This window comes from Myotis davidii, unplaced genomic scaffold (assembly GCF_000327345.1).
Source record: "Myotis davidii unplaced genomic scaffold, ASM32734v1 scaffold225, whole genome shotgun sequence".
Classification (NCBI taxonomy): Eukaryota; Metazoa; Chordata; class Mammalia; order Chiroptera; family Vespertilionidae; genus Myotis; species Myotis davidii.
In genome coordinates, this window is record NW_006296222.1 from 2786160 (window position 1) to 2813515 (window position 27356).

At 40.4% G+C, this 27356-nt stretch overlaps 1 protein-coding gene and 1 pseudogene across 2 annotated transcripts in view; one reads left to right on the forward strand and one right to left on the reverse strand.

Annotated features, from left to right (window-relative positions):
• TMEM192 (transmembrane protein 192) overlaps window positions 1-289 on the reverse strand; it is a 15918-nt gene extending 15629 nt beyond the window's left edge. For both annotated transcript variants that reach the window (XM_006771063.2, XM_006771062.2), the window contains exon 1: window positions 126-289. In XM_006771063.2, coding sequence (XP_006771126.1) covers window positions 126-152 — 27 coding nt within the window. In that variant the 5' untranslated portion in view covers window positions 153-289. The remainder of the gene's footprint in view (window positions 1-125) is intronic.
• Window positions 290-23159: 22870 nt separating this feature from the next.
• LOC107184289 lies at window positions 23160-23502 on the forward strand (annotated as a pseudogene).
• Window positions 23503-27356: the final 3854 nt, after the last annotated feature.

Here is a 27356-nt window from a genome sequence, read left to right on the forward strand (position 1 = left end):
AGCACCGCCTCCCGCCGCGGACGCCAGGGGTGAGGGTGGCTTCCCCGCGCAGTCTCCGCCCAGCGCGCCCAGTACAGGAAGAAGGGGATTCCGGGGTGAGCCGCCCGCCACTTGTGTGCACTCACATCTTCCAGCCTGCCCCCCGCAGCCATTTCCCGACGCTTGAGGCCGAAGCCCGGGCCAGCCCGGCCTCTCCACCTGTTCCCCCGCGCCGTGGGCCCGGGAAATTGCCACCTTCAGGGATCTGCCCGCCCCCACTCCAGACACACCCGCTCTGGCGCCTGCCCCGCCTCGGGTCTCCCATGGCCCCGCCTCCTCACTTCCGATTGGTCGAGGCAGGGGGAGGGCCTTGTCCCGCCCCGAAGACCGGACCCATGGGCCGGGGCTGCCGCGTGACCTTGGTTCCTCGGGATTCCCCAGTCTGCTCAGGTCCGCTATTGGCCAGAGACCTGGGCGTGAAAGGATGCATTACAAGTGCAAGAATTTAAATATTTTCGGCCGCCCCTTGCTTCTTTTTAAAACGTTTACTCTTTTCATTTTTAGTTTTTGTTTGCAGGCATAGCTCCGTGCATAATTAGAACAAGTATTAGGATTTTAGAGTTCCTATTTTTAGCTTAAAACCGGTAGAGGGGGCACGAAGAGAATAAAGATTCTAATCCCTATGACATATTCACAGATCGCACCAATGGGCAAAATAAAGAAACCCAATGAGTGGCCCGTCTCACAGGCTTTGCTCAGCAGTAGCTCCCTCTTCTGGCTCTGATTCGGTTCTGAATGCGCAGACTTCACCCTGTGTCAGGAGACACTCTTTGGAGCCTGGGTCTTTCCTTGTATAACATTTCTAGGAGTAAAAAGTTTTACCCTTTTTCAACTTGAGCTGTATTTTTTTAAAAAATAAGTATTCCCCGGGTGATGGATTATTTAGTGAATGATATTGGGAAAAACAGCCATTTGGAAGAAAATAAAGCTGGATCACTCCCACATTCCTTAAGCCAAAATAAATTCCTCATAGTTCAGAGGTTTAAACATAAAAATGAATCGACAGAACTTCTAGAAAAAAGAAATTATAGGTGTTTTTTTTGTTTGTTTGTTTGTTTTCAGTTGATCAGCATGGTTGGGTTCTCTCACCTGGTTCTATCCAGGATCTCCAGCCAGGTTCTGAAATTATAGTTTTATAGTAAAGACTATTTATGCATGACCCCGAACCCAGAGCAACTAAAGAAAAAGTGTGCCCTGGCGGTTTGGCTCAGTGATAGAGCCCGGGCAGGAGGACGGATTCCTACCCCAGGAGGGGGCATTCAGGAGGCAGCCGACCAGTGAGAGCTGGAAACTGGGCATGTGCCCTGACTGGGAATGGTGATCTCCTGGTTCAAAGGTCAACGCTTAACCACTGAGCAACAACAGGTAGGCTAAATCAAAAAGGAAATAAAAGGCATTCAAATTGGAAAGAAAGAAGTAAAATAATTTTTAAAAAAAGGCATGATGTTACATATAAAGAATATCTTAAAGAATCCACAAAAATAGTCTTAGAGGTAATAAAGAGTTTGGTAATTCTTCAAAAAGCTAAACATAGAATTACCAGAAGACCCAGTAATTCCAATCCTAGGTATATAGTCAAAGGAATTGAAAGCAGGCACTTGTATTGCCAATGACCATTACAGACTTATTTACAAGAGCCTAAAGGTGGAAACAATTCATTTCCATCAATAGACAAGTAGATTTTCAAAATGTAATATACTATCCAGTCATAAAAAGGAACGAAGTTCTGATACTTGCTACAACACAGATAAACCTTGAAATTATTATGCTAAATGAAATAAAGCAGATACAAAAGGAGAAATATTATGTAATTCCACTTATATGAAATATCTAGAATGGGCAAGTTCATAGAGATGGAAAGTAGATAGAGGTTACCCAGGGCTGAGGAAAGATGGAAATGAAGGATTATGGTTGAATGGGTAAAGATTTCTGTTTGAAAAAAAAAAAGATTTCTATTTGAGGTAATGAAAATTAGAGGAAATAAATAGTGGTAATTATCGCACAGTATTATACATGTAATTAATGCCACTGAATTGTACACTTGAAATTAGTTAACATGGCTCCTGCGTGGTGACAGTTGGTTGGAGTATTGTCCCACACACCAAATAGGATGTGGGTTCAATTCCCAGTCCCAGGTGTACGGGAGGCAACCTATCCATGTTCTCTCCTTCTCTCTCTCTCCCTCTCCCGCTTCCTCTCTCTCTAAAATCAATAAACATATCATTGGGTGAGCATTAAAAAAAATGGTCAACATGGCAAATATGTTATAAATATCTTATCACAATAAAAACAGAATTTTAAAAAGTTTGGAATACACACAAAACTGCTTATCATGTAATTGTGAATCATAGCATGATCCTAACTCTACCTTGCATGATAAAGAGGTAATTTCCTTATTATGCAAAGAGCACTTCAAATCAATGTTTAAAAACGTTTTTTAAAGGGCAAATGATAAAAGCAAGTAGTTCACAGAAATAGAAAGGCAAACAGAATAAGAAATATATGTTTAACCTCGCTTACAATCTTAACAATGCAAAATAAAACAACAAAAGATGCCATTTTACCTATCAGATTGCTGAAGACAAAAGTATTCGTGAGGGTGTGGGAAACATTCATGCATTATTAGAAGCAGTGTGAATTACTGCAACATTTTGAGGGCAATTTGCCAAACCTACCAAATAAACATTTACACAGGTTTTAAGTACTTATTTATCCTTTGACTGGAGTTTTTTTCTGCAGTTGTACTAAAAAATGTGAGAAAGATATTTGTTGCAACATTATTTCCAAAACTTTCTCTTTATTAAAAACAGTAATAACCTAAATATTTGTCAATGGGGCACTAGTTAAATAAAATATTATATCAATAGAAGTTGACATTAAAAGCCTAGGGATAGATCCATATGCATGGATTTATATGTACTGCAGAATGATAGCCAGGTAAGAACAATTCATTTTGAAAATATATATGTAAATGTTTCCATTTGTGTGAGAATACCTATTACATATTTGCTTTTGTACAATTATGAAAAATTTCTGCAAGAATATACCAGAATCATTCATAGTTATCTCTACTGAGAAGGACTAAGAATTCTATCTAATAAAGAGAGAATATGCTAATTGACCCTCACACTATCACACAAGATGGCCGCCACGTGGGCACAAGATGGCCGGCAGGGGAGGACAGTTGGGGGCAACCAGGCTGGCAGGCAGAAGCAGTTAGGGGCAATCTGGCAGGCAGGCAGGCAAGCGGTTGGGAGCCAGCAGTTCCGGATTGTGAAAGGATCTCAAGGATCGGGCCTAAACCGGCAGTCAGACATCCCCTGAGGGGTCCCAGATTGGAGAGGGTGAAGGCTGGGCTGAGGGACCCTCACCCCCATGCACGAATTTTGTGCACTGGGCCTCTAGTATAGAAGTATGTTTTCTTTCCTGTTAAATTTTTTTCACACTCTGAAATTTTTACTATTCATTACTTTTTAAAGATAATTTTTAGTTTTTTATTTATTAATTTTTAGGAAGAAAAAGAGAAACATCGATGTGTTGTTCCACTTACACATGCATTCATTGGCTGATTTTTGTAGGTGACCTTCCTGGGGATCAAACTGCAACTTCAGCATATTGGGATGAGAACCCAATTAAGCCACCTGGCCTAGGCTGTAACAACCCTGAATATTTAAAAAAGGTTTCTTTTTTCTCATATCATTCACATCCAATTGACCTTTATCCTTTAGTAAGTGATAAATTAGCAAGTGATAAATTAATCCAAGTATCCCAGAGTTTAGAAGGTTATAAGGAGACAAAAGCCTTCCTCACCTATTTAGATTCTAGTTCACACCATTTTTCTAACTGATTCCCAATACTAATTATTTCCTGACATCAATAAGAGTTTCATGGTTATTCCTATTCCCCGACTAAACTTCAGACACTAGGGTGTAATCCATCACACACAGCCCAGAATGCACACGCAGCAAATGGTCATTGAATTGAACCCAAAGAGAAATGAGAGGAAAGATATAAAAATAAAATACTAAATGGAAGGTGGGAGGTGAGATCAACAGAGCAAGAAGGATATGGTAGGAGACAGATGGAAGGAAGAGGAGAGATGACAGAAATGCAGCCCTTGTAAAAGCTGAGGAGAGAGGTGTGGGATCGGAGGGGCACTGGACTAGCAGTCACACGTGCTTTGTATTCATTAGATCAAGGTGTAGGTGAAACACCAGCAGGGCTGGTAGGGGGCCCAGGGAGATAAATAATGTAAGGTGCCTGCGGCAGGGCAGGGGAGGCACCAAGCACACCAACATTACCTGCTGGCAGTGAGAGGCGGACCCATACCCGGCACTGAGCAAATGGCTACACGGGGACAGGCCCCTCAGCTGGGTCCTCAGCACACTGCCATCCCGCTAACAGCAGCGGGGATTTCATTTGGGCAGACTTCTCGTTGGGTAGGTTTGCTGTGGATCCTGCTGTAAACTTGCAGCTTTACTCCCAGAATGCCCGTGGGTCTGGGGCAGATTCATTGTCTGAAGTATAAGCTTTAAAGGCCAAGGGCATCTCGGCATCTCTAAATGAGGAAAGGAGTGGGGGAGAGGGGCACCTACTCCTCAGGCCTCTGCTTTAAGGTGCACTTGCAGCCGGAGCTAATACGCAAAGTGTCTTACATAAAAATTTAGGGTATGGATTTAAAAGCCTTTTTCAGAATGTCTACAAGACATTCTTTCTTTGACCCCAAGTTATCTGACTTATTTTATCTCTGCCTTCCATCCCCAAATGGCTGCCATCTTATTGTTTTAAGTAGTTCTTTTATTCGGAGCACCTTTTCCCTGTCCACCTGTCCTACCAGAGGCAAGGTGGTGCAGGGGAAAGCCTTGGAGTCAGAAAACTCAGCTCGAACATTCCAGTTCTCACTTACCCCTCTGAGCCTCACTATTTTTCTTTTTCTTAAAAAAAAAAAAAGATTCCTTTATTTATTTGTTTTGTTACTCCTCACCCGAAGATATTTTTCCATTGATTTTTGGAGAGAGTGGAAGGGACGGGGAGAGACAGAGAGCTGGTGGAGACACATTGATCGGTTGCCTCCCGCAGGCACACTAATCAGGGCCAGGCTGCAGGCTGACGCTCTATCCACTAAGCCAAATGGGCTAGGGCTGAGCCTCATTATTCTTACCTATAAAATGATACTTACCTTCTAAGGTGACGGTAAGTATTAAAGCACATGTCGAATCCCTACAGGGGACTTGGCACACATGAGGAAGTCATAAAATTGTGAAATTTTGGCATCCTTCCTGGTGGGTACCCTCCCCGCCCCTCTTCTCCACACCGTAGTGGGCTAGAGAGGAGGGGCCAGGTACACGGAGTTCTCTCCGTGGGCTTGCAGCATCCAGCACAGCGCTGCATGTAATGAAGTACTTAATAACTGCTTTTTGATTATGTGCAGCATTATCATAGCAGGCGAAGGGCACTTTGCTCAATCACCCTGATTAGATGTTTCTCCTTGGCAGGAATTCAGATGGCACCAATGCTAAATTCAGAGTGTTGTTTTGGAAAATCTCATAATGATACTCCATTTCTCCCAAAGACGGAATGATAATTCCCACACCTATCTCACAATGTTGCTCCTGTGCCGTTGGATAGTCAGATGTCTAGACTTTGAGGGCCTGCTTTTTAGTCAGTAACATAGTTGTCTATCAAAGAGGCAAAAAGATTGAGAAACTAGGGGCTAGCCGCTAGTCAAAGAGACTGATGAAGAGATTTGTCACTTGTGCTCTAGCCAGTTTTGCTCAGTGGATAGAGCATCAGCCTGTGGACTGAAAGGTCCTGGGTCCTATTCCCATCAAGAGCATATGTCCAGGTTTCAGGCCTGATCCCTAGTGGGGAGCATGCAGGAGACAGCCAATCAATAATTCTCTGTCATCACTGATGTTTCTCTTTCTCTCTCTGCCTCTTCTTTCTTCTCTGTAATCAATAAAATTATGGTGTTTTTTTTTTAAAGAGATTTGTCATTTGTTGATGTCACCCACCCCTCCAAAAGAAGAGAAGATCAGCAATGGAGATGAGGCTTTCGGCAGAAACGCAGATGTTAGTTGGGATCTCTTTGTCTTTCTCCCTTCACTGAGTTCTACAAAAAGCCCACTTACACCAAGTGTTTGTGAATTCTGTAGGATTTTCTGAGGTTTGGGGGGAGTGTAGGCTTTCTGTTGCCCTACTGACTCAGCCCTTTTCCTCTCCTCTGCTTCCCCCCCGCCCCCACCTTCTTAGGATAAAACAACAATATCCATTCAGCTTACATCTTTCGTTGCTTGAGCAGGCCCTGATATCTCTCTCTCCTTCCCAAGCAGCTTATGAAAGTCTTTTTTCCAAGCAAACTCAGAAACGTCCCTAGGAAATCTCCATCTCATCACCTCTTCCTATTTCACGTCCACACCACGCCCCCTACACCAGGCTGGTTCTCCAGGAGCAAGCAATGAGTTTTGGGCGGGATAGAGTGCCCTTCTCAATGCTTTTGGGACTGCAGGCTATCCCGAAGCTTTACGGAACTGACTTGTTTCATTAAAGGCAAAACAATTCGTTTTAAGTTCCCCAAAACCACACTTGCATTTGGAGGTGCAGTTCTTATGTAGCCCACTGAGTAGTGCTGTTCCTCTATTAGTAAGATGGAGACTTTGGACTCAGGTATCATGGTTCTCATCAAACAGGACAACTTTTTAGTATTTCTGGCTAAGCATTAAAGATAGATATTTGTGCCGAAACCGGTTTGGCTCAGTGGATAGAGCGTCGGCCTGTGGACTGAGAAGTCCCGGGTTCGATTCCGGTCAAGGGCATGTACCTGGGTTGCGTGCACATCCCCAGTGGGAGATGTGCAGGGGGCAGCTGATTGATGTTTCCCTCTCATCGATGTTCCTAACTCTCTATCTCTCTCTCTTCCTCTCTGTAATAAATCAATAAAATATATTTTTTAAAAAAAGATAGATATTTGTTTCCTTTTAGTGACCTGGATACTAAATAAGTGGGCTATGATTTGAATAGCTCAGGCATTATGCTAGGAGGTTGACATATCTGAATATCTAAAGACAGAATTTTAAAATGTCAGACCTTAACATATGTGCCTCAACTATCATCGTCATCATCATTATCGTTGTCCTTACTAAGGTCAGACTCTTAAGTACCCCATTAAGCTCTCTCTATTTACCGGAATATTCCTTTTCTGTGCAGGTGGCAGGAATGTGAAGCCAGATAACAACCAAAATTCTTTAACTGTGAGTTTGAGAAGAGACATTAAGTCTTTATTTTCCCTTTCTCAAGGAGAAGGGCAGGAAAAGGAGATTAATATTTATTAAGTGTCCACTGTATGGACAGTAAATTTATCTCATTAAATCACATAACCTTCTGAAGTAAGTGACAGTATGCTCATTTTACAGAAAAGAAAACCAAGGCTCAGGTAACCAGATAACTTGACCAAAGTCGCACAGCACACCAAGGTGTAAATTCAAGTATATATATGACACCGGAGTCAAGATTCTCATATGCACACACACAAAACAACAACAACAAAGGGAAATGAAGATGTTTCTGATATGGGAGAGAATATTTTCAGTTTTCTGAAATTATTTTTTTAAAATATATCTTATTGATTTTTTTTACAGAGAGGAAGGAAGAGGGATAGAGAGCCAGAAACATTGATGAGAGAAACATCGATCAGCCGCCTCCTGCACATCCCCCACTGGGGATGTGCCTGCAACCAAGGTATATGCCCTTGACTGGAATCGAACCTGGGATCCTTCAGTCTGCAGGCTGACGCTCTATCCACTGAGCCAAACCGGTCAGGGCCTGAAATTATTTTTTCCCCTTGACTCTTTTTTTTATTGTCTAAAGTTTTACATATGCCTCCTTTTCCCCCAATTGACCCCTCCCCCCCAATTAAAATTGCAAGATTAGGAAACTTGAGTAAGGTTTCAATGTTTTCTAGAAATCAATGTTGCCCATTCATTCTTTTTTAAAAACTATTTTCTTCCGTATGACCTTTATAGAATTCTTAGATGATTGAAGATTTTAAACTAAGTGCAAAGCATATAAAATTGTGTCATTGCAGATTTTGAGTTCCAGTTCATTCTTCCAATTCTCAAGCAGGTATCATATTTAAATGGACTCTGTAGATCTCAGGGAAGTTTTTTTGTTTGTTTGTTTTCTCTGTGGAGAGAGTAAATGACCTTTACCTGCTAACATAGCAGTGTAATGAGGATAGAGGAATCATTACTTCTGGATCTCTGCATCAAGTTGTCTTAAGTTTATCAAGAAGGAGAAGTTTAAGAAGGGAACAAAAGTTGTTTCCTACAAGAGAAGCTGACTGATGATTATTAGAATATATTTTTTTAAACTAGGACATTGGGGAGTTTCAGCTTCTGATTTTAAAATGTACATTTTTTATTGATTTCAATGAGGAAGGGAGATGGAGAGAGAGAGAGAGAGAAACATCAATGATGAGAGGGAAGTATAGATCGGCTGCCTATTGCACACCCCACACTGGGGATGAAGCCTGCAACCTAGGCATGTGCACTGATTGGAATTGAACTGTGACCTCCTGGTTCATAGGTCGACACTCAACTGAGCCACGCCGATCAGAATAGGATATTTTATTCTCTGCCATTGTTTCATGCTTCATCTGAGTGTCTAAAAGATTTGTGGGTATTTGATGGGTATTGCAGACATCCTTAAGCAATTTTGGTGGCTATTTCAAGTACATAGCTCCATTAACTAGATAAGAGTGATGAAATCAATCAGAAACAAAGATTATATAGAATATAGGTATTGCAAATATTCTATTTTTCTTCAGAAGTTTCCAGGTTATGGGTTATCCTCCCCAACTAAACCTCAGACATTCTAAGATGTAATCCATCACACACACAGCCCAGAATTGAGCATGCAACAAGCGGTGGTCGAATTGAACTCAGTCAAACTTAAATGTGTAAAAATAAGATACTAATGGAAGGTGAGGAGTGGAATAAATACGATCAGGAAGGTTAGAAGGAGAGATATGGAAGGAGGAAGAGGGATGAGAGGAATGGTGTGAGGCATAGGAGTGAAGCTATTTTGGATTTTCAGTCTCATTCAAGCCTCCAGGTGGCAGCATCCAACATGCATGGAGAAGAACACCCAGTTATATCTCAGGTATGGCGAACAGATCAACCTTCTGCAGGTAAAATTATAAACTTGGGGGCACGGGGAGGGCCGGGGGGAGATAACTACCTGAGGGCCAAGAAGACTGGACAAAAGCAGTAAGTTTCTGGAGAAGAGCTCAAACTTGGAAAAAGGGACTATGACAAAGTGACTTTCCTATTTATTTGCAGCTTTTCCCTGAGTGCTGACCACAGTCACAGCAGGGACAGAGAAGCTAATAGCAAGCTAGCTATCTTTCTGGTCTGAAGAACTAGCTTGGTTACAAGTAGGGGCAGCCAGAGCATGACAGAGGAATCCCAGAGAGGAAAGATAGAGAAGGGAGCCAAAAATTTAGTGTGTAAAGCTTGTCCACGATGCTAGCTGACTCCTGAACTATGTATGCCTGGTGTCAGACTGCAAGCAGTGAAGCTAAGGATAAAACAAAAGAACTGAGATTTGAGCCACCACGCCCCACAGGTGAGATAAAGTGTGCATTGAGTTTAATCAAGTTGACTGTGCCCTAAAACCACACTGCCAACATTCTTCGGAGAAATCTAATAGAAGCCAGAGTTTCTACAATGTAACATCCACAATGTCCAGGACAAACAAACAAACAAAAAACAATAAAACAAAACAGGAAAATAAGAGCTATTCTCAAGGGAAAGACCATCAACAGAGGTCAACTATGAGATGACCCAGATGTTGGAATTAAAAAGACTTTAAAGCAGTTATAATCAGTATGTTCAATGAGATAAATGAAAATATGCTCAAAACAGAGAACTGGATAAGCTTTGTAGGTAGAAGAAGAAAATAGGGGAGGAAGAGGGACAAATGACATACACAGTCAAGTTCTTCCCTTTTCTCTGCCAGGGGGCATTTGGTTGTCCTTTCACCCTTGGAAAGGGCAAATCTATTGGCAAGGGCAGTATGTTCTTGAGAAAGCTCCTATATATAGAAAAGTTAATGTTTCAAGCCAGAGAAAAATAGGTCAAATTTGAGTGGGTGTTGTGGGTTGAGAGGAGGAAAAATGCAGAGAAGCAACATGATATGGAATCTGAAGAACTAGACTAGTTTAAAACCATCAATTGATTATATAATCTTAAGTATATTGTTTGATTTTTTTGAGTCTCAAATTTTCTCATTTGCAAATGGAGATATTAATAACACTTGTTCCAAAAGGTTCTTGTAGAGGTCAACTAGGTAAATATTGTGTAAGATATTTTGTAAAGTATTGTCTTAGATATGTTAAATACGACACTAAACTTAGTGCAAGACATAATAAGATAAGGGTTTTTATTTTGAAGGACATTTTGGAATAACAAACAATAATATAAAAATCAAATAAGAGTTGTTCTAGCCCTGGCCAGTGTGACTCGGTTGAGCTTCGTCCGGTGCACCAAAGGGACGCCAGTCGATTCTCAGGGGACATACCCAGGCTGCAGGTTCAGTACCCCATTGAGGCAACCGATCAATGTTTCATTCTCTCTCCCTCTCTCTTTAAAAAAATTTTTTTTTATTGATTTCAGAGAGGAAGAGAGAGTGAGAGCGAAAGATAGAAACATCAATGATGAGAGAGAATCATTGATTGGCTGCCTCCTGTATATCTCCTACTAGGGATCGAGCCTGCAACCCGGGCCTGTGCCCTTGACCAGAATCAAATCCAGGACCCTTCAGTCCTCAGGCCAACTCTCTATCCACTGAGCCAAACCAGCTAGGGCTCCCTCTCCCTTTTTCTAAAAAAATCAATAAAAACATTTTTTTAAAAGAAACCAGTTTTTTAAAAAAAGAGTGGTTCTAGCACTTTTCTGTTGGAACATTTTGGAGAAAGTTCCCTTTTTTTCTAGTTATAAACCTAATTACAAAAATTTAACTTTCAGTGTATTTTACAAAGAAAATTTGTGGCATTTTTACTTTGTAAAAAAATCTGATTTAAAAAACACATTTTATTTACTGTATTTTTCTCACACATTCTGATACGATGTTGTGATTTTTGTGTCTTTATATATTGACTAATAAAGTTTCAGCCTGAAAATATTAATTACCTCTTTCCTTCATCCATATTAAATAACTAATGTCATTCAATGAGCAAAAGGAAGTGAGTGTATTTTAAGCATGAGTTTTACCAACTATCTATTTAATCTGAGAACATACTTAATCCAAGAAATTTCTTTGCAAACTGGCTAATGTCAAGGTATTCATTGACATTTCCATAAGGGTGTCTACTTTTTTAAAATATATTTTTATTGATTTCAGAGAGGCAGGGAGAGGCAAAGAAAGATAGAAACTTCAATGATGGGAGAGAATCATTGATCCACTGCCTCCTGCACGCCCCCTACTGGGGATCGAGCCACAACCCAGGCATGTGCCCTTGACCTGAATAGAGCCTGGGACCCTTCAGTCCACAATCCAATGCTCTATTCACTGAGCCAAACTGGCTAGGGCAGCGTGTCTACTTCTTAAGCATTGAGATTTTCATGAGGACTGACTATAAAGTACTGTAAGTACTTACTTATGAGATATGACCCAAGCAGCACTTAGGTGCCCTTTTTATTCACTCTACATTGGAGTAATGTGAATGTCTGAAATTTGCCACCAGAAAATGGCATAACATTTTGTCCTTTATTGAAGTTAATCTATTTCTAGTGGGAGGATATATAAAATGGCCACCTTAATTTGTAGCTCAATATAAGTTAAATCTTTGCCTGAGAACATGGTGGGAGGAGGAAGAAAAAAACCAAGTTGCTTTTCCTGAAAATTACTGACTCATATATTTAAATGTCTACTTCATATTGCCACTTAATGTCTAAAGGGCATGTCAAACTTAAAATATCCAAAGAAAGAACTTGATTTCTTTCCCTTCTCTTCATGGATTTCTCCATATTATTGAATAAAAAACTACCTTTCAACCAGTCCCTAAGGCCAAGAAACTTGGCTGATAGCCCACAATAAAGCCATCAGCACAACCTAATGGTTCTAGTTGTGAAAATATATATATACTTTAAAATATATTTTGTATTGACTTCAGAGAGAAAGAGAAAGGGAGAGATAGAAACATCAATGATGAGAGAGAATCATTGGTGGCTTCCTCCTGGACACCCCCTATTAGGGATGGAGCTGGCAACCGGGCACGTGCCCTGATCAGAAATCAAACCATGATCTCCTGGTTCATAGGTTGATGCTCAACCACTGAGCAACACTGGCCAGGCATATTTTAAAACATCTATTTCCCATTACATCCTCAACCACCTCCCTAATATAGACCATTATTTCTTCTCACTTGGACTGTTTCAATGCCTTTCTAATTGGTTTCTCTGTTTCAATCCTTGTCCTCATCCTAAGTCTATTTTCTACATATTAACTAGAGTGATCTGTGAAAAGCAAAAATAAAGTCATGACACTCCTCTCTGCTCAAATGCTCAAATGATTTGCCACCTCACTCTGAATAAAGTCAGAGGCCCTTCCATGGCATTCAGGCCACAAGAGCAAAGTATCAGAGTTCACTGTAGTCTGGGAGACTCTACCCACAGAATTCATGCAGAATCATGACGGTCCTCGGGCATTTGGACAAGGCATTTACGGTAAGATGCCTTAGAATTGATATGATGGGACAAAACCCAGAACCACCAATTTTTAACATTGAACGGAGAATTGCTAGGGATAAGAGATAACTAACCAAACCTATTTGCTTCCTTGAATTTTACTTTAAATTTGGAACCTTAGTTTTCTCATTTTGTAAATGGAGATACTAATTGTCCTATCTCACAGGGTTGTGGTAAGTCTTTGAATGAGTTAGTATGTGTGAAATGCTTGGAGCAAACCCTGGTGCACAGTAAGTACTTAGTAAATTTTAGCTGTTATTATTATAACAATTCTCAGCCTCTAACTACTTCATTCATGGAATATACCTTATCTCAAGCGGTAGCTAATTCCATTTACCTATCACGGCACAGGCAGTTATTTACATGAGCGAAGATAAAAGCTAGGACAAATTCATCCCAAAACATTTTGATGAGAAAGTAACATGTTACCTAAACTCTCTATGCACAAGTCATTACTTAATCCTCTACCACCAAATTCACTTTAATCTTGGATGGGAACTTTAGTTTATTTTAAAAGATTAATAAAAACTATTTTTTAAAATTATTTTTATTGTATTTTCCAATGCTGGGCTGCATGTGCAACTAAGACTTACCCATCACACCTCATTTAGGAAACTCCATCCTGTCATTCTGTAATATGGCAAGAATTCAAAAAGTCATTGTGCTACTTGGAGAACCAAGCGAAATGTTAGCTGTGTGATCAGCAGTTAACAGGCAAAGGAGAACCAGGGTGTTGTTAGAGAGATAAAAGTCCATTTTGTTTCAGAGGCCATTAATAATTTAGTTTTGTTCTAAGATTTTTCTTTGACATCAATTTCCATGGAAAGTGCTGAATTCTGGGAAGGTGAATAACAGGCTAGATCCATTCCAGGCCAATTATAAGGGACATGAAGTGTGGCTTGTATAACCTTCTGAGGACTTCTGTCCTTTTTTACACTCCTCTTTCCTCTTCTTCCTCCTACCTACACCTCAATCTGATACCCCATTACTCTATCATGACCCCAAATACTAATGCTAACTTCTAGTTGCTCAGAATTTAGCATCACATAGTCTATTATTTGACCATTGCCCACCTTCTCACCACAATTCCTTCCCCATCAACTGTCCACACTGAAAATAACTTATTCTTTCCCACCATATTATCTTTCCCACCATATTATCTGATAAGTGCCTGCTACTCACTGCCTAAGTTAACTAATGTAGTGAATGGCCAGTACTGGTTTCTTAATATACCCCTGTAAAATGTATTTTCTTATTAATAAGGTTGTCCAGAAGTGACAATGCCACAATTAAAGGACCAATTTCTCTAATAATGGAATTAGAGGAATTTTGGCATAGTAGTTGGGGAGAGATGTTTTTTTCTGTATTATATCGAGAAATTTAATTTTATTGCATTATGTTCTAAATGAAACATGTATTACCCATTGTGACTAGTTTTGTTGTTGTTGCTTTTTAAAATTGAGATTTAATTCACATATTAAGTTCACTATTTAAAGTGTATAATTCACATGATCTCACCCATATGTGGAATCTAATAAATAAAATAAATTGATGAATAAAATAGATCCAGAGACATAGAAGCATAGAACAGACTACGGAATCTCAGAGGGAAGACAGAGGAGGGTGGGTGGGTGGAAGAGATCAACCAAAGAACTTGTATGCATATATGCATAACTCATGGACACAGACAATAGGGTGGTGAAGGTCTGGGGAGGGAGGGTTGGTGGGCTAGAAGGGGTCAATGGGGGAATAAAGGGAACATATAAAATACTTTCGACAACAAAGTTTTAATTAAAAAAATAAAGTGAATAATTCAGTGGTTTTAAAAAATATATTTATAAGGTTGTGCAACTATCACCCCTATCGAATTCCAGAATGTTTTCATCAAACAGGAAAATATTTTTGAATAGAAAATTTTTTCAAGCTTATGTCTCAGAGCCTGGCCAGAGTGACACAGTGGTTGAGTGTTGACCTATGAGCTAGGAGGTCGTAGTTAGATTCTTGGTCAGGACACATGCGTGGGTTGTGGGCTTGGCCCCCAGTGTTGGGTATATGAGAGGCAGCTGATCAATGATTCTCTTTCATCATTGATGTTTCTGTCTCTCGCTCCGTCTCTGAAATCAACAAAAATCTATTTTTAAAAAAGAGTATGCCTCAGAACATGCCTCCTTTGCCTAGAAAAATAATTAGTTGGAATGTCCTTTAGAAGATTTAGAATTCTTTTGAATAAGAGGAATATTCAAGGCAATCACACAATAATACTTTCCTACAATTAAATTGATTACATCTACTAATTGAATTGATCACATTCACAATTAAACTGATTACATTTACAAGAACACTGTGCTAATAAGTTACAAGTATTTTGCTCTACTAAACAGAAGCAAGCAGATGGGATAAGGGCAGAAGGGGGAAACATATCCTTTCTTCACCAGTTTAAAATAATTAGCATGTGCCCTGGCAAGTTTGGTTTAGTGGATAGAGCATCGGCCTGCGGACTGAAGGGTCCCAGGTTCGATTCCGGTCATGGGCATGTACTTTGGTTGTGGGCACATCCCCAGTAGGGAGTGTGCAAGAGGCAGCTGATCAATGTTACTCTCTCATCGATGTTTCAGACTCTCTATCTTTCTCCCTTCCTCTCTGTGGAAAATCAATAAAATATATTAAAAAAATAATTAGCATGTTCTGTATTTTCAGGTAGGGTGGTAGAAAAAGAAATTTGGGTTGTATTATTTAGAATTATCTTGTCTGCAAGCACTAGAAACCAACCCTAGCTTGAACTAAGAAGAGTGATTAAGATGAAGATATAAAGGGGAAGAGGGACGGGAATGGGGGGAGGGGGGGGAGAGAGAGAGAGAGAGAGAGAGAGAGAGAGAGAGAGAGATTTGAGAGAATCAATATATATGAAAGCCTAAGCAATGGGTTGATTGGTTGACCAGTCTACCAGCCAACTGGTAGCTATGACATACATTGACCATCAGGGGGCAGATGCTCAATGCAGGAGCTGCAGAGTTGCGGTGACTTGGCAGCTGCGAGTAACGCACCTGGAACCGGAAAGGAGGGAGCTTGATTCTGGGGTGTGTCACCTGAGAACCGCCCTCTCTCTATCCAAGACCCCTGGGGGATGTTGGAGAGCCAATTTCCACCCAATCCCCTCAGGCCATGAATCCATGCACTGGGCCTCCAGTGTATTATAAAGATATAGTCAGTCACACATGTCAATGGACTGGAACTAGAGCCTGTAGCATCCTAATAAACCAAGGAAATAGTCTGTACAATTTCTCATTTCCCATCTTTATGTGCTGACCATCTTTATGTGCTTTCTCTGTTTTCACATTGCAGAAAACCTGGCTGCCAAAACATCTCAAATTTTTATTAGCCTACAGGTCCAGCCACCTTGTGAGAGAGTTTTCCAATTCCCAAGGACTGGGAATGGCCCAGTTTTGGACAGTTGTCCACAGCAGAACCAATCTGCTGGTGATAATTTAAGTAGACTTCAGGGGTTAGAAGAGGAGGAAATAGCTCCCAGAAGAAGAGAAATTTGGGTAATCAAAGAGGTTTTCACTATAGCAATTTTTGTGGTCTCTAAGTAGGATGGTTTCTGTTTGAAATTCCTACAATTCCCTACCCTTACCACCACTAGCCTTGGGAAAAGAAATATACCCACTGTCTTGTTTGAAAATTAATTACAGTCAATACTTCCAATGTCCAATGTCTTATTTCATGAAGAAAGTGATGGCTCCTAATCATACACAGTAGTAAAATATACAATGTAGAGTCTATTCAACTTAGCCTTTCAATGAACTGCAATGAAGGCTGACTAGAGAACAGCATTCAGGAGAAGATAACAAAGGCTCTGTTACTAACATAGTCTCAGATGTCCATGAGAGTTTTCCATCCCATCAATTAAATAGTGAAGAGCTATTGGGAGTTAAAGCCAAGTGGCCCTGTTACCCAGCTACAAGCTTGAAAGGAAATAGAAAACAGATTTTGCAAAAAATATTAGTTCTGAGATTTTAGCAGTAGTTCTTCAAAATAGGCTCCTGTGATTGTCATAGTTTGCCTTAAAAAGGTATTTGAAAATTCTATGAAAAACAAATGACCAATAAGAAATTTATAAGTGTGAAACCTCATTAATAGAAAATAAAGCAAAACCCCTTGGTTTGGTCAGCAATTTGGCAATACCATTAATAAAATGATTATTATTCATTGTTGATGCAGATGTATAGAAATGGGCACTGTCAGGCTCTGCAGATGGGGTGAAAATCAGCACAAACTTTTTAAAGGCAAATTGAGCTGTCTGCATCAAGTATTTTGTTTGTTTTTTCAAAAGAAATTTATCCCCAGAACACACCACACACACACACACACACACACACACACACACACACACAAATATTTACAAGTATGTTCATTATGACATTGTTTCAATAAACAAAGATCAAAGGAAAAAATCAAATTATCAAGTATAAAATGATTAAATGGCTAAGTAAATTAAGGCTTAGCAACACAAAAAAATACTAGGCAACTCTGTGTGTGTGTGTGTGTGTGTGTGTGTGTGTGTGTGTGTGTGTGAATCCTTACCTGGGGATATTTTTCCATTGATTTTTAGAGAGGGTGAAAGGAAAGGGGGATGGGAGGGGCTGGGGATTGAGCCTGCAACTGAGCTACATGCCCTTGACCAGAATCAAACCCTCAACCCTTCAGTCTGGGCACTGACACTCTATCCACTGAGCCAGACGGGCTGGGGCCTATGCAACCACCACTCCTACTTTGGCTGTTGCTGTTTGCTGAAACCTTCACTATCTGCTGGATCCGCCCTGCCTGGCCGAGCTCTCTTTTTTGGCTACTACTGAGTGAACCTCTCTGGTGTTCCTTATGTCTGGGCAACTCCCTATTCTCCTGATTGTCATGATCACTTGACTAAATAAATGGTTTTTCAGATTTATACCACCAGTTCCTTATAAGAGTTTCCCTTGATTATTGAGACTTGAAGCTTATCAGTAATTGGCTGGGTCACCTTTATCCACCCTCTCAACCTTTCCACCGGTCGCTAGCATCACTGTCACTCTGGTGTGTGTATTGATATAAAAGCTTGGTGTATATCTTTTGACTCATTCTTCATTCTTCCCTCACAGTCTGAATGATTTTTTCTTTCCAGGGCCTCAAGAACCTTCCTGTGCTTGATATTTCTGATTTTCATAATCTTTTGCTATAGAGCCCCGCTCTCATTGTTTTTAATACAATATATTTCTGTTTTCTCTTATGCTAAATTCTTCAAATAATTTTCCTTAAGCACTGTTTTCATCATGGCTTTTCTCTTTCAGAGTTCTACAGTGGCATTTGGTATGCTTAATCATAACAGTTAAAAACCCTCCAGCTAAATCAAGACTGTTCATTTTCTCCCTTCTTTACATGCTTTTCCGAGCTTATTTCATATTATTTTCTATCCCAGTTCCTCTACTTCGTCCAAAACTACCTGCTTTCTTTCTCCTGTACTAATACACAAGCATTGCTCAAGGAAAGATAAAATACATTAGCGATCTCTGCCTGTGCTATCGTGTGTGTGTGTGTGTGTGTGTGTGTTATGCATTCATTGGTTGCTTCTTGTATGTGTTCTGACTGGAGAATGAACCCCCAACCTTGGTTCAACGCTCCAACCAACTGAGCTATCCAGCTAGGACTGAAATAATTTTCTAATTTAAATATTTTAAAGACACACATACACACACACACACACACACACACACACACACACACACACAATGGCTCTTGAATAAAACATCTGATTTGCAGATGTACTTTGCTTGGTCCCTGCCTTTTACTTGAGAATCTGTTCTCTGCTTAGCATCTTGATTCATCATGACAAGTAATGTTGGCTCCTTAAAAGTTGGCAAGCAAAACTCTTGTCTCTGAGGATATTTAAATCTTTCTTGGCTCATGGTCGTTTCCTCTTGGGTGTTGAAATGAAACGATGCCTTCCAGCTTTTCTGAAATGGAGCTGTAAGAAAGACTCAGGATGTTTTCACTTGACAAAAAGATCTTCATAAATCACAGATGCAATGGGCTGTGGTCATGGTGAGCAGCTCTTCAAGATCCCTCAGATCTTCTGCTTTAGTTTCAGACTCTAATTATTTAGATTATTTTTCTACCTCTCCCCTTCTTTTCTTTCTTAGTGTTAATTAACTGAAGATATTTCCCTGACATTTTCTTCTCTGTTATTTTCCCAATGCTTAAATTTTTTTCCTGGTAGTTCTGACAGACCATCTGTCAAAATTTTGCTGGTTTCACAGCAGTTCCATGCTGTTTCTCTCTCTCTTTCTTTTTAAAATTGCACAAATAATACACAAATAAATTCTCATTGCAAATGGTCCAAACAATACAGACGTTTATAGAGCAATATATTGGAGTTCCTATTCACCCAATTCTCACCCCCAACTCCTTTCCCAAAGGTAAGCAAAAGGTAACCAGCACTGTTACAGTTTTATGGGTATCTGTATCAGGATTCTCCAGCGAAACAAGACCAATAGATTATATATATAAATAAGGAACTGGCTTACATGGCTATTGAGGCCAAGAACCGCAATAATGATCTGCCATCTGCAAGCCAGAGAACCAGGAAAGCTGGTGGTTTAATTCAGTCCAAGACTGCAGGCCTGAGAACGTGGGAGGATGATGGTGTAAGACCCAGTCTGAGTCCAAAAGCCCAAGAACCAAGAGCACTGATGTCTGAGGGCAGAAGATAAATGTCCCAGCTCAAGCAGAGACCACATCCATCCTTCCTCCACCTTTTTGTCTTATTTGGATCCTCCATGGATTGGATGCTGCCCACTCTTATTGGTGAGGGTGATCTGCTTAACTCAGTCTACCGATACAGATGCTGATCTCTTCCAGACACGTCCAGAAATAATGTTTTAGTAGCTATCTGAGTAGCTCTTAGCCCAGTCAAACTGACAGAACAGGAAAGTAAATCTAAATAAAAGATAGGGAGGTGGGGAGGAGTTAAATATAATATAAATCCAAAATAGATCTGTTTTCTTAAGGAGACAAAATTTAACAATTAAGTCAAATAAGTAAATTTAGGAATTGGTGATAGAGCGAGGACTTAAATTGTGGGGTAAAACTGACAGTAAAACATGTAAGTATTAATATAAGTAATATTTTAGAAATCAACATACTTAACTATTGAGAAAAAAATAGTGAGAAAAAAATAAAGCCAGCATTACTGGAGAGAAGGGACTCAGACGCATTAGATGCGTTGTGCATTTTCTGAGCCCTAGAACTGCTTTCCTGCAGCCCCTGGGAGCCGATCTGGGAAGCCTGTTGGGCCAACCCCAGTGGGAACTGGTGTGAAGAGGCGGAAGGAAAGCCAGCATTACTGCGTAGCTATCAGAGTTCAAAACTGCAGAGAGACAGAAAAGAAAATATCTAGTCTTGAATATGTGAACTTAATAAAATCAGGAACACAAAAATGTTTGTTTTATAAGTCTGGCTGCAGTATATTGATATTTCCATACTACTTAGTAGTCTCGTGGAATTAGTGGCCCTGTTACTCAATTATCATTACAATGATTCTACAAATATTAAGACTGAGATCAATTTGAGTCAGTCTTTTCATGTAGTGCTAACCATTGTTTTCATTTTCATAACTAGTGTCACCCACAAATGATCGCATGAATATTAAATACCTAAGTGCTGAGCAATTATTTATGAATAACTGGTGAATAAAACACACACTTAAAACCAATCAGTGTAAATTAGTAACTATATTGTATTTTAGAAAAGGTATTTTTCTCCTCCAAGTTATTTGGGGGGGTTTGGTTTGTCTGAACAATGTCCTAAGTCCTCCATTCTGCCTCTACATGTGGTCTGAGGCAGATTATTATTATTAATTTTTTAAAACTCACTTTATTGATTTCAGAGAGGAAGGAAGAGGGGAGATAGAAACATCAATGATGAGAGAGAATCATTGATTGGCTGCCTCCTGCACAGCCCCCTCTGACGACTGAGCCTGCAACCTGGCATGTGCCCTGACCGGGAATCGAACCATGACCTTCTGGTTCAACTGAGTCACGCCGGCCAGGCTGAGGCAGATTATTGAAAGCACAGTGAAGGGTAGGCTTCATTGCAATTTGTAGGCTCTGTTCTCCCTTGAAGGAATGCAAGCCAAACATAATTGCTCCAATTCACTGGACTCTGGCTGGGTTTCTTGCATAAAAAATAATAACAGAAGGCAATTAAACACATGAACAGACTGAGTGAAATTGCAGTGTGTTAACCCTGAAAGAGAACACACCTAAATGCCACTCTCGTGATTGTGCTATTTCAGAACATGTCTGCTCTCAAAAAATGTTGCAGATGAATGTCTAGAAGGAAATCTGGCTTAATTTCATTAACATATATAAATTGTCTATGTATAAATTCCAACAACACATTCATGAAATTGAAGCAGCTTTTCATTCTTCTCCTTCTCCCAATTAAAGATATTTTTCCTTTTGTATGATTCTTGATTATTGTTGACCAAGTAAACCCAACAGAGATTTTGCCATTTTTTTGAAGTAAACATATCAAGATTTTATTGTCATATAATAAAACAAAACATGAAGCGTAGAACTGGATCACTTGACCCTTTCTCTTCTTATCTCCTCCCAGTTCAAAATGCTTGCATCTCTTAATAGCCAGCATTCTCTTAGGTCTGCAGTTGGGCTCAACACATTTAAGCCTCAGCACTGTCCTCTGTGGTTTCGCAAAATCGGCTTAGTCTGCCCGCCATAGCCACTCTGCTGCCTGTCATAACGCTGCTTTCCCTGCACACAGAGGATCTTTGTCCTTCTTGTCCTGTGTTGCTTTGTGGGGTTGATACTTGCCACACTTTTTACAGAAAGTTCGGCGGGGTTTAGGAACGTTCACCATGTTTGTGAGAGCTCTATCGGCAGGGAAAGCTTGCCATTTTTAATTATAACATAAACAACCCACGTGGCTTTAAAGTCAGGAAAATACTAGTAACTTGTTCATGTATATTTTAACAGAGTCCCTGAACTCTGATTGGTTGTATGAAAGAGGTTTAGGACCTTGAAGGCTCAGAGGGAGAGAGACCAGGCCCAAGTATTGTTGGGAAACGGGGCAGAAGCCAGACAGAACCATGTTTTCAATGTATCCACAAACCCTACTTCTTTGTACCCCAGACTAGGTAGCTCTGTGCATATTCACTTCCAGACTCCCTTTAAACTTGTTTCTCTTAAAATGTAATTTTGGTGCCCATCCAGCGTGGCCCAGCTGGTGTGACCTATGAACCAGGGGGTCATGGTTGGATTCCCAGTCAGGGCACAAGCCCCAGTTGTGTGCTTGGTCCCCAGTGGAGGGGGGGGGGGGCATGCAGGAGGCAGTCAATCCGTGATCACTGATGTTTCTATCTCTCTCTCTTCCTCTCTGAAATCAATAAAAATATATTTGAAAATGTAAGTTTGGTGACTAAATTCTTAACTTTTCCTGTACATCTATCTCTAAAACGGGAGTAAAGGTAAATGGAATGAAAGGAATATATTTCTAATCTTCCACTTATGGAGATACAAAAGTAAAATACACTTGCCCACTATTGGTCTACTTCATATGGGTTTCCTTTTATAAAACTGTTTTACTGGCCTGGCTGGTATGGTTCAGTGGTTGAGCTTTGACCTATGAACCAAGAAGTCACGGTTTGATTCCTGGTCAGGGTACATGACTGGGTTTCGAGCTCAATCTCCAGTGTAGGGTGTGCAAGAGGCAGTCGATCAATGATTCTCTCTCATTGTTGATGTTTCTATTTCTCTTCCCCTCTCCCTTCCTCTCTGCAACCAATAAAAATATATTTAACTGGTATATAATGTCAATAGATCAATAAAAATCTTAAAACACATATTTTACTTGGATCATTTATAGTGTAATCATGTGCTTCAATGTGACTATCAAGATTGAAATAAATCCAGCCTCAAAAAAAAAATTAGAAGATTCTCTAATGTTTATATTTTTCTTTCCAGATATTTTCTATTTCTAGACAACATATAAGGAAATTAAGTGGTAAGGGCAGTAAAGAAATAATGAGTTATTCTACATTTGCAAATCTTTTTTTCCTTTTAAAAGAGAGTATTGTTTCAGAGAAGAACTAGGATCACCTAGAATTTGAACAACTGCTATAAATAGATTATCCAGAGCTACTTCTTTTGCCAAGGTAATGTGATTTCTCTTTTTCCCCTGGGCTAGTTTCATCCCAATTCTTTACTTTTTCTTCTTTGGTAAAAGTAGATCTTCTTATTGTGGGAACTCCTTCCTTTCTCCCTCCCCAGCCATCTTGGTGGCTGCTCTTGGTTGGGGGCTGTCCCCCCCCAAGGCAGGGAGATGGTGGCAGCAAAAAAGATAAAAAAGTCACGGGAGTTGATCAACCCTCAGCTCCAACTTGTTTTGAAAAGTGGAAAGTACGTGCTAGGGTACAAGCAGACTCTGAAGACGATCAGACAAAGTGAACCTGCTCATCCTCACCAACAACTGTCCAGTCTTGACGAAATCTGAAACAGAGTACTATGCCAGGTTGGCCAAGACCAGTGTCCATCACTACAGTGGTAATGAGATGGAACTGGGCCCAGCATGTGCAAAATACTACAGAGTCTGCACACTGATTGTCATTGATCCAGGGGATTCTGATATCATTAGAAGCATGCCAGAATAGACTCGTGAAAAGTAAATCATTCAAAATTTTTCTTTAATAAAACTGGCCAGAGCTTGTTTTTTTTTTTTTTTTTTTTTTTTAAAATGAGTAGATTTTCTTCTTCAGGCACTAAACCCTCAGTTTGTTTTTATGAACTACCAGAGACTTGATTTATAGAAATAATTCAACAGATTGTAGTAAACATTTTTGATGGGGTAATGGGAATGTTGCTCAGATATATGATGACAGATATTTTATTGATTTTTAAAAATAATTTTTTATTTTTCAATTACGGTTGACATACAGTATTATATAAGTTTCAGGTGTACACTCCAAACATTATAAAAAAAAAAGTGATCATCCAGCCCAGCCATGTGGCTAAGTGATTGAGTTCTGTCAGGGTTCAATTCCTGGTCAGGCACATGCCTGGGTTGCAGGCTCAATCCCCAGCAGAGGGCGAGCAGGAGGCAGGCAATGATGATTCTCTCTCATTGATGTTTCCATCTCTCTCTCCCTCTAAACCAGCCGTGGGCAAACTACGGCCCGTGGGCCGGATCCGGCCCGTTTGAAATGAATAAAACTAAAAAAAAAAGACCGTACCCTTTTATGTAATGATGTTTACTTTGAATTTATATTAGTTCACACAAACACTCCATCCATGCTTTTGTTCCGGCCCTCCGGTCCAGTTTAAGAACCCATTGTGGCCCTCGAGTCAAAAAGTTTGCCCACCCCTGCTAAACTGTAAGTTTAGACTAAAAAGTCTAAATGTTTTGATTTTCTTATTGAGGATCCAAAATGAGATTAAACACCTCTGACTCCTTTTAATATCACTGCTTCCCTTTTTTTCCTCCTGAAGATCACCATCATACCCCATTTCATATCTATTGAACATTTATGATATGCCAAGAACTACATAAAAAACAAAATTTCTCCCCTTGAGATAGGAATTTAAAGTATCACCTTATGTTTATTGTGGGTATTTGGGAAGCATTTTCTCTATTGCATATAAGTATTAGTAGGAAATATAGGAGCTGGTATCCACCGAGTAGGGGGCATTTTATGCATATATTACACAAGCTGCTTGTGAATAAAATGGTGAGCAAGGGCCTTTCCTCCCACTGTCGGCAGTGCTGAACTTGAATTTGGTAAAACATTGGCAAAAATGGGAATCGGGTGTGGGTGGTGGGGGGGTGGGGGGGTGTGGGTGTGACAGGACCATGGCAGCAGGGGGAAACAGACCAGATATCCGATGTTCAAGGGTCAGAAAGAAAAAAGCAAACCTTCATAGCTGGGAGCTGGCCTCGTACTGCCAACAGGGCCTTAGCGTTGATGGTACTTATAGATAGGCCACAATGTTCTCCTGATGAGTATAAACAACTCTTAGAGCACCAATATCTCATGAGGTCACTCTGTGCTGGTGGTTAAGTGAAACAAAAACAAGACCACTTTGCAACTGCATCCGAGCTCAACAGAAAACAAGGTCACTGTGAAATCATAACAGTAATCAAATGATTTCCTAGCAGAGTAACTTCCGGTTCTTTACCAATTGCAGCCTTAGCCCCACTTCAACCCTCCAGTCTTCTAGATAAAAATAATTAAGATTCCTCATCATAGAATTGCTCTTACTTCCCAACAGCGCCCAATCCATGGCAAATACCTGTTTTTTAGAACCCTCCCTAAAAATGTCTAACACAAGCCCAATTCCCATAGGAAGTTCCTTCTAACTCTTTTTAAAAATGTATTTTTATTTATTTCAGAGAGGACTGGAGGGGAAGAGATAGGAACATCAATGATGAGAGGGAATCATTGATCAGCTGCCTCCTGCACGCCCCCTACTGGGGATGGAACCTGCAACTGGGGCATGTGCCCTGACTGGGAATCAAACCAGGATGCTTTAGTCTGCAGGCGGACACTCTACCCATTGAGCCAAACCAGCTATGGCCCTTCTAACTTTTTTTCAATGAGATGTCCCATAGTTTCCACATGGTGTGTGGTCTCCATGGTTGCAATGAGTCCAGCCTAAAACCACATTTGTCTGACTCGCAGATGTTACTGATGGTCTGCGGCTGCAGTGCATCACCAATAGGCAGACCCAGACTTAGAATTTCTATGTATTTTCTTTTCAAAATGAAATCACTGAGCCTGTTTTTAAAAATGAAGATTCTTTGCTCAATCCTAGATCACTTGGACCTCTGGTGAGGCCCAGGATCTGCATTTTAACAAGCTCTCCTGGTGGTTCTTATGTGCATGAAAGCGTGTAAAAATGTTCTGATATGTTTTCCACATGTGCTGAAGAAGTCCAAGTAAAGCCAGAATGAGACTGAGCGCTTTACCCCAAATCTGTACCCATATCTTTGGGAGAAAACCTCCCAAACCTGCCATGCTTAAAAATACAGGTTTATATGCACACCCATCCTCATATTCTCAGATTCCGAATTTGTCAATTAGCCTATTTACTAACATTTGTAACCCCAAAGTCACTGTCGGTGGTACCTGCTGGCCATTTGCAGTCATGCGCAGACTCTCAAACATTTAGAGTCATCTGATGTTCTTGTTCCCAGCTGAGGTAAAAAAGAAGGCATCTTTCATCCTTGTTTCAGCTCTCACACTGTGATAGCCAGAGGATGGAATCGGCACGGGGAAGTGCAAAAAGTTCCTACAAGTCACATAATTCTTTTATAAACCTCTCACTTTCCTCTGTATTCCTAGTTTTTTATTATGAATATATATACTAGAGACCCGGTGCATGAAAATTCATGCATTGGAGGGGGGGGTCCCTCAGTCCAGCCTGCCCCCCTCACAGTCCGGGAGCCCTCAGGGGTGGGAGGCGACCCAGCAATCAGGGGAATGCGACGCCCCCATTACACCTCTGCTGCTGCCACTGCTGGCAGTGCAAGCCTTGGCTGGCCCTGGTTACCTGAGTCTCGGGCCAGCCCTGGGCAGCTGGGGAGCTGAGGGGACTGGGGGACTCTGGAGGCAGGCATGCAAAGTGGCCAGGCCCGCCTAGAGGCGAGCCCAGCCTTGCTGCACGCCTGCCATTCTGGCAGGGCTGAGGGGACTGGGCGCCGCCATCTTGTGGCTGTGGGCGCCACCATCTTTGAGGGCATGACAGTCAATTAGCATATCCTCTCCTTATTGGCTGTGGGCATCACCCTCTTTGTGATGGCATGAGGGTCAATTAGCATATTCCCTCTTTATTAGATAGGAGATACATATATAATTTACCATTTTAACAATTTTTAAGTGTACAATTCAGTGGTATTAAGTACATTTACAATGTTTCACAATTCATTTCCAGACTTTTTCCATCATTCCGAACAATAACACCTCATGCCCATCTGCCCCCAGTCCTTGATAACCTCAAATTTACTTTCTGTCACTGATTTTGCCTATTCTAGGAACCTTATAAAAGTTAAATTATAAAACAGCTGAGCTTTTGTGTCTGGCTTATTTCACTTAGCATAGTATTTTCAAGTTTCATCTATGTTGTAGCAAATATCAGAATTTCACCCCTTGCTTCAGATGAATGCTATCCCATTGTATGTATACACCACATTTTGTTTATCTGTTCACACGGAGATTTGGGTGGTTTCCTCTTTGCTTTTGTCTCTTGTCAGTAATACTATTATAAACATTTGCATACAATTATATTTTGGGGTTCCTGTTTTCAATTCTTTTGGGTATCGACCTAGGAGTGGAACTGCTGGGTAATTATGATTATTCTAAGTTTAGTTTTTGAGGAACTGCCACTATAGAAAAAAATCTTAACATTTTTGTCCACTAAGAGTGAATAGTGACACAACCCTTGAAGAGACATTTTATAACATTTTTATAACATTTTCTCCCTCTGGGATCCTTGTTAAAATAAATAAATAAATAAATAAATAAAT